Source organism: Empidonax traillii, unplaced genomic scaffold, assembly GCF_003031625.1.
Source record: "Empidonax traillii isolate 1590-97213 ecotype Southwest subspecies unplaced genomic scaffold, ASM303162v1 scaffold1767:size76612, whole genome shotgun sequence".
In the NCBI taxonomy this organism is placed as follows: Eukaryota; Metazoa; Chordata; class Aves; order Passeriformes; family Tyrannidae; genus Empidonax; species Empidonax traillii.
The window spans coordinates 31,396-39,416 of record NW_020956960.1 but is presented as its reverse complement, the minus strand read 5'-3'; the positions used below and the strand labels follow the sequence as shown (position 1 = coordinate 39,416).

Here is an 8,021-nt window from a genome sequence, read left to right as displayed (position 1 = left end):
GGAATGTGACCCCCCCAACCTTTTCTCTCCCTTCCCTTCCGAGGAGGTGGTGATGCCAGCTTCCCGCTGTGGCTGAGGTCCCTGATGACCATCTGCTGCTGTGTGAGCGACTGCTACGTGCAGAACGTGTCCATCTTCACCCTGCTGGAGGTCATCAACCACTCCCAGTCCCTGGCCCTGGTCATCGAGGACAGGATGAAGCGCTCCAAAGTGTCGGGCCACAACCCCTTCCTGGGCAAGCTGCAGATGGTCACCCTCCCTCCCATCGCTCCTGCCGTCCTGAAGATGATCTCAGAGAAAACAGATTTCTACCAGGTGTCCATTTTTATCTCCCTTTTCCTTCCCCTTTCCTGAACCTTTGACTCGTAGAGTTCCATGATTTTTAAGACAAACTGGAGATCCCTCTTGGTAGCATAATGCAATGGGAAGCTTGGAAATCAGGGAAGAAAGGAGGAGGAGAAGGATGATGATGATGATTATATTTATTATATTTGTTTATTTTTCCCCAGAGAGTGGCCTGTGTGCTCTGGAACCAGCTGAACAAGGAGACTCGGGAGCACCACATTCCCTGTGTGGAGCTGTTCTACAGGCTGCACTGCCTGGCCCCATCAGCAAACATCTGCGAGGACATCATCTGCCACGCCCTGCTGGACAGGGATAAAGTGAGGCCTGAATCCAGTGCTTCCCAAATTCCCTTCCACCCCATGTCCTCATTCCCATCATCCCTCTGCCCTGGCAGGCTCTGTCCATTCCTTTGCAATTCCCTGATATTTATTCACGCTGAACTTAATCCATGGGTACAAACTCTTGTCAGTCCATGCTGGAGCTCTCTTAGTTTCACCCCAAATCCTGCAGTATCTAAAAACTTGCCATTTTCATCAGTGTTTCCACCAAAAAATGTAAAATCCCTTTATTTCTGGGTTGATTTTATAACCTTCATACTCCAAAAACTTTTAATACCTTGTAAATGTCTGTCATCATCCTGTTGACCCCGTGTCCACCTTAGTGTTTGGTGCTCAGAATAAGCTGTATTTTAGAGCGAGCCAGTTATTAATTAACTGCCTTAATGGCAGAGCAGCTCATTAACAACTGACAGCACATTTTGTGAGAAGTTCCTGTCTGGTTTTCCTTGCCCAGGGGACAAGGCTGGAGGCCCTGTTCAGGTTCTCTGTCATGTGGCATCTGACCAGAGAGATCCAAGGCAGCAGAGTGACCTCTCACAACCGCTCCTTCGACAGGTATTTCCCATTTTTCCACTGGCTTGGAAGGGCATTTATATTTCATTATATTGTGCATTTATGTCGTTGTGTTTATGTATTTAATTCTGTCCTGCTTTAGTCTCTCCTTTTCTGATGTGAGGAAGAGTCCTCTGGAGAGGGAGAGAGAGTAAAAGAGGAGCAAAAGGAGCTTTCCACTTCCCTGCACCTTCCCTTTGCAGAGCACTCCGAGTGCAGGGAGTGGTTTCTTGGGTGAAGGAAAGTGCTGGAAAAACAGAAAGAGCTTCATTTGTGAAGAGTGGTTTGCAAACAAGTTCCTGCTTAGCAGATATTTTTTTTTTTATATATATCTTGGAGTGGGTTAGGTTTGTCTTCCAAAAGGAAACAGCACCCGCTACTTAAGGAAAAAGTAGGGGGAAAAATATGATCTTATTTTAGTTTTGCTTCCCATTTACCAGACCTTGGTGTAAAATGAGACTCTTTCTAAATAAATATATGGGGAAGAGCTTTGAAATCTGAGTGTGAGGAGATGTGTGGCCTTGTCCTCCCTGTAAATCCACGTGTCCCTGAGCTCAGCCCAGGATGATGTGCATGACCCAGACACGATCCACCGGCTGCTGCTTCCTTGAAGGTGCTCCCTGCCTGTTCCCAGGATTTTATTGGCTGCTTTTTGTGGGCTCTCAGCCGTCTCTGTGGTGTTTTCTCCCTCCCCCCAGGTCCCTGTTTGTGGTCCTGGACAGCCTGAACTGCTCCGATGGAGCCATTGGAGCCGCAGCTCAGGGATGGCTCATCCGGGCTCTGTCCCTCAACGACGTGGCCCGGATCCTGGAGCCGGTGCTGCTGCTGCTGCTGCATCCCCGGACACAGCGCACCTCCATCCACTGCATCAAACAGCAGCACTCAGCAGGTACAGCTGCTGAGTTTTCCTGAGCTCCTGCTCAGGGGAGTCTCTGAAATGGGATGACATCCTGCTGCCCTCAGCTGTTTTCCACCAGATCCGTGGGTTCCTCCTCATCCAAGCGCCTACAGCGATGCCTAGAGCAGAGTTCAGGAGTAACTCATGCTGGTTGAAGGCCTAAATGATTGTTTTTGTTGTGGTGGCTGTTGGTTTAGATTGCTCCCTTCTTTGCTCTGGGATCTCGTCCCACGCTTCTCCTTGCCATTCCCAGATGATCCACGCTGCATGCCCACCGTTTTCAGGATCCTTTCTTGAGCAAGAGTAGGTCTGCAAGCAAAAGAAATCCAGGAGCAGGTTGCTGGCTGTGTCAGTGGGGGAACTGTTCCATAGGGAGGACGGACAGGCAGATCTTAACTCTCTGCCCCAGCACATCCCGTACCCTCACACCAGGTTTCTTTATTCCAAACGCCTTCTGTCCATGATTCCCTCAAAACAACCAACACAGAGCTTGTTCCACAGCATTTGATCAAGGAGAACATTAGCTCTTTAATTGATTAATGAAGTAATCAATTAATCTCTCTGCTGCTATGTCCTTCTCATTTCCCTCCTGATCTCCTGATTTCGTGTTCAGGAAGCATAAAAAGGACAATTGTCACATCCAGAGGAACAGCACATGTTTTATGTTTGGATCCTATTTTCTCTGCTTACAGTGGGTTAGAGCTGCTCTACCATCTTAAAAAAAGAAATAATTCTTGCCTTAACCCATTTTTCACCCCTCTCATCACAATTAATATGAGGCTAGAGCAGAGTAGATTTATAACCTTTCTCTTCTTGCAATGATTTATTCAATATAAAGCAGCTTGTGTTGACTAGATGACTTTTAAACATCCCTTCCAAATGTGCTAGGATTTTATGTGTGGAACAGGCAATTATGGGCTCTTTTTGACCCCCCCCAAAAAATGTGATTTTTTTTTTTTTCAGACTTTATACACGATTGGCTCTGCAAGAAAAAGGCCCCTCTGAAAGAGCCTGCCATGTCCGAGAGCAACTCTGAGGAAAACCTTCCCCTCAGCCAGTTTACCACCGTGGACAGGGAGGCCATCTGGGCAGAAGTGGAAAAAGATCCGGAGAAAGCAGAGTCAAAACCCGAGCAGCCTGAGAACGACGGGCCTGGCGATGCCACAATTTCCCAGGACGCGGACGGCGACCAAGACAACAGCGAGCACACCGAGTCTGCAGACACCAGCACGGGCCACGACAGCGAGAACACCTCCTCCTTCTCTCCCTCTCTGGAGCTGCAAGAGGGGAGCAATGATGACAACGAGAGAGAGGCCCCAAATCCTGGGAAGGTGCTCCTGTCCGACAGCTCCCGGTCCAGCGCCGCGCCCGACCTGGTGCGCGCCGACTCCGAGAGGACTCAGGCCTCGGAATCCCTGTCCAGCGATGAAGAGGTGGACCTGGAGCTGCAGGAAATCACCCATTCCAGGCTGCTGAAGCAGCAGAAGGAAAAGCAGGAGCTGGTGGAGGCTCTGTTCAAGCACATGCTGCTCTACCTGCAGCCCTACGACTCCAGGCGGGTGCTCTACGCCTTCTCCGTGCTGGAGGCCGTGCTCAAAACCAACCCCAAGGAATTCATCGAGGCCGTGGCCAGCACCAGCATGGACACCAGCTCCACAGCGCACCTGAACCTCATCTACAACCTCCTGGCTCGCCACCAGGAAGCTCTGGTCGGGCAGAGCTTTTACGGGAAGCTGCAGCCTCAGTCGCCCACCATGTGTCCCCACTCGCTGCTGATTGAGCTGCTCACCTACCTCTGCCTCAGCTTCCTGCGCTCCTACTACCCCTGCTGCCTGAAGGTCACCCACAGGGACCTCCTGGGCAACAGGGACGTGCAGGTGAAGAGCGTGGAGGTGCTGATCAGGGTGGTGGCCCAGCTGGCCGCCGTGGCCAAGGCGGCCGAGAGCAGGAGCGTGGAGTTCATCCGCAGCTTGCTGGGGAGGTGCAAAGTGCAGGAGTTTGTCCTGCTGTCCCTGTCGGCCTCCATGTACGTCAGCCAGAAGCGCTACCAGCTGCTCCTGGCAGATGGAGCCAGCCCCGGGGCTGAGGAGGAGCTCTTCGAGGAGAGCCTCATCAATTTTGGGCACGACCAGATCTGGAGCGAACACCCGCTGCAGATCGAGCTGCTGAAGCTCTTGCAGGTGCTGATTGTCTTGGAGCACCACCTCGGGCAGAGCCCCGAGGAGCAGGAGAATCAGCCAGACCTCTCCAAGGAGTGGCAGCAGGCCCTGAACTTCCAGCAGGCCATCGGTGCCATGCAGTACGTCTACCCACATCCCATCACCTCCCAGGGATTGTTCGTCTCTGCCGTGGTGAGGGGTTTGCAGCCGGAGTACGGCCACGGGATGCATCCCACGTGGGTGGGCTTGGTCACCTCTTCCCTGCCCTATTTTGGGAAATCCTTGGGCTGGACTGTGGCACCGTTCATGGTACAGATCTGTAAAAACCTGGATGAGCTCGTCAAGCAGTATGAGAATGAAGCTGTGAAGGCATCCACCAAAACATCTGCCAGGTGAGAGGCGGCGCTGTGGGGTTTGTTGTGCAGAGCAGCGAGTGTGTAGGAGCTCCCTGGTCTGATCCTCAAATCCTGCTGTCCCTGGAGCCCCAGGGGAGGTGGAGACAGGATTGTTGCAGCAGTTGGAGGAGGTTGGAGGAAGGGAGGAAAGGGAACCAGCAGCTGTGATGTTGCCTGTCCCCCTTCTCTGCCTTCCATCCAAGAAAAGAAGTTCCCAGTTTGGACAAGACTGAGGATTTTGGAGGACTAATTTAGGAGAGGAAAAAGAAGGAGAGACTGTTCAGAACAGGCAGTAAGTGGAAGGAGTAGAGAAAAATATTAAATACTAAAGATTTATAGTCAAGTGGATAATAAAGTTCTAAAACAACGAAATGGGGTTGTCCAAGAATAGTTTGGGAATCCTTTGTTTTGATAGTCCTGTCTGGTCGCTCCAGTTTTAACTGATGAATAGAAATAAGAATGGAATTTTTAATCAAGGAAATACCCCTTGGCCTCTTAACCTGTTTGGGTTTTTTATCCTCCCCCAAAGCTTAACTTCCAAGAGAGAAAACGTGACACCTGATTACCCACTGACCCTTCTGGAAGGTCTGACAACCATTGGGCACTTCTGCCTTCTGGATCATCCCAATCCCACGAGAAAGGTAAGTTTTAATGCCCACCACTCACCTGAGAACTCAGCTCCAGCTCAGCAGAGCCACATCCCTTTTTTCCTCAGAGGTGAATACAAGCAGCAAACCACTTGTACAAAAAAGATAACCTTAAAAAAACCTCACAGCACACCCCAAGAATTGAACTAAATCAAAGCTCAAGGATGGAGGATGAACAGAAAATGAAGTTTAAATAGACGTTCTGGGCGATGCAGATGTTTGTCCTGTGGAGCTTCTCTGCTCTGTCATTCCCCAACCCTTTCTATTTTAATATCTATATTTTGGTGTGGGTTTTGTTTTGTTTTTCTAGTCATGTTTAGCTGAACCTGCAAACCTGAGGAACGCCAGGAATGCCATCCTGGAGGAGCTGCCTCGGATCATCAACACCCTGTCCCTGCTTTGGGGCGTCATCAAGAGGGAAGACTCCCAAAAAAGACCAACTGACTTCTTTGGAACAACCAAAAGCTCCTCTTCAGTCTATTTTAAAGCCACCAAAGTAGGAGTCCTGTTAAACTTCCCCCCTCACCAGTGCATTTTGCACAGCTCTTTTATTATTTTCTGAATATCTTGAGATATTTTGCCTTACAAAGTGTGGCATTGACAGTTATTTTTCCTCTTCCTCCACAACTCTACAGACATTAAGAATGAAAATATTGGACTTCCTGAATCCACTGACAGCCCAGCTTGGAATGCAGCTGATGGCAGCAATTGCAGCAGTTTGGAACAGCAAGAAACCTCACAGGAGTCAAAGCAAAACCAAGGTGAAAGTCAAGAAAGGCACCGTTAATTGTCCAGTGTAAAGGCAAATGTTTTATATGATTTATATGATTTTAGTATATATTTATATGATTAATTTTCATGTATATGATCAGTTCTAAACTCTGGGCTTGTTTATGGGTTCTTTGGGGTTTTTTTTTTGACTGAAAAATCTGAAGTGCTCTCATTTATAAAAAGCACCAGGACTACAATTAAACCCAAATAAATAATCAAATTAAGGACAGTGTAGCAGTTTAAAAGTCTAGAAGTAACAGGCAGGTAGGTTTTTTTCTTCAACACTGGATTGCAATCTTAGGATTGCAGTTTGACAATTATATTTTAAAGACCACAAATCAAATTCCATGTCCAGAGAAAGGCCAGAGCTGGAGCGTTCTCTGGAACTGAGCATTTATTCTGATCATTCTTTTCATTTTAGCATAATTAAACAGTTCTTTTCATGAAAAAGTTTGGTTTATGTATATTTCTATATATGATAGGGAGAAAATATCTGTATGGCAAAGGGGTTTGCATGTGATTTAACTTCTGTAATTCACATTTTGCATAAGTTTTGGTGTTTGGGTAATCACACAAAGAGCTGGTTTGTGTGGCCCGGGGCTCTGAGGGCTTTGTCTTCTGCTTTGTCTTCTTTTGTCAGATTCTTCCAGTGGCCAGTGCATCTCAGCTGATTCTTGTGGACTTAATCTGTGCCCTCAACACGCTGAAAATTGACACTATTTTACATCTCATCAAAGAGGTGGTCAAGAAACCGGCACAGATCAAGGGTGAAGAGGTAACCACGGAGATAATTCCATTTTCTTCCTGTATTCTCTTCTGGATCTGTCCCAGTGTGTCTGCTCAGCACTGTTAGAAGGTTTTTCTTTTAAGTGTGGGATTCTCTGTTGCTCCTGAATAAGTTTTGTTTTCCAGAACTTGGGTTTCTGTGATTTGTTCCCTCGGGGTAAGAAGGTTCTTCAGAACATCACTACTGAGGAGATGGTGACAGGGCAGGGGGCAGTGGCTGGGAGGGTGGGGAGGGGCTGGCATAGAATTCCCAGAGAAGCTGTGGCTGTCCCTGGATCCCTGGAAGTGTCCAAGGCCAGGTTGGAGCACCCTGGGCTGGTGGAAGGTGTCCCTGCCCGTGGCAAGAAGCTGGAACTGGAAGATCTTTGAGGTCCCTTCTAACCCAAACCATTCTGTGATTCCACAGTTGCTGGCAATGAAAAAGGTGTGGGAGCCTCCAGTGCTGAGGGTGGTGACATTTTTGGGAAACTGCTGCAGATTTGTGGCTCACTGATTGCTCAGTGAGGCATTTCTGTCCTGTGCTGCTGTGCAGATACTTTGGACTATCTCTTGGCTTCACTTGAAGGCCGTGTTAAAACCACTGAACACAAATATTGCACAGCCTGCACCTTCATTTTCTTTCTGATGGCAAACAATTCTGGTTCTGCTCTTTGTTTTCCAGAAGTCTTCTCTCGTGGACATCCCGATGCTGCAGTTCAGTTATGCCTTCATTCAGAGGTAACTCAGTCACTGCAAGGGAGAATTTTCTGTTTGACTCTTGATAGTTTTGAGGTGGAAAAGTGCATTCTTCTTGCAAGTGTTTATAAAAGCAAGGCAAGATCATGTCAGATAGAGCAGATCACAAGCCTGACTGCTTGTTCTAGGGAGGGGATTCTGCCCCTCTGCCCCCTCTCAGGTGAGACCCCCCTGCAGAGCTGCTCCAGCCCTGGGAACAGCACAGGGAGCACATGGAGCTGCTGGAGAGAGCCCAGAGGAGGCACCAAGAGGATCCCAGGGCTGGAGCAGCTCTGCTGGGAGGAAAGGCTGGCACAGCTGGGATTGTTCAGCTGGACAAGAGAAGCTTTGGGGGGACCTGAGTGTGGCCTTGCAGGGCCTGAAGGGGCTCCAGGAAAGGTGGAGAGAGACTATTT

The 8,021-nt window shown here is 48.8% G+C and overlaps 1 protein-coding gene across 3 annotated transcripts in view; it reads left to right on the top strand.

Moving 5' to 3' along the window:
• The window catches only part of DOP1B (DOP1 leucine zipper like protein B), a 57,897-nt gene that overhangs the window by 21,086 nt on the left and 28,790 nt on the right, over positions 1–8,021 (top strand). The window contains exons 15-24 of one of the 3 annotated variants that reach the window (XM_027908601.1): positions 44–315; positions 510–662; positions 1,138–1,238; positions 1,934–2,124; positions 3,097–4,684; positions 5,217–5,328; positions 5,645–5,830; positions 5,970–6,095; positions 6,746–6,880; positions 7,553–7,608. The exons of the other annotated variants lie outside the window; for them this stretch is intronic. Coding sequence (XP_027764402.1) covers positions 44–315; positions 510–662; positions 1,138–1,238; positions 1,934–2,124; positions 3,097–4,684; positions 5,217–5,328; positions 5,645–5,830; positions 5,970–6,095; positions 6,746–6,880; positions 7,553–7,608 — 2,920 coding nt within the window. The remainder of the gene's footprint in view (positions 1–43; positions 316–509; positions 663–1,137; positions 1,239–1,933; positions 2,125–3,096; positions 4,685–5,216; positions 5,329–5,644; positions 5,831–5,969; positions 6,096–6,745; positions 6,881–7,552; positions 7,609–8,021) is intronic. 3 annotated transcript variants of the gene reach the window in all.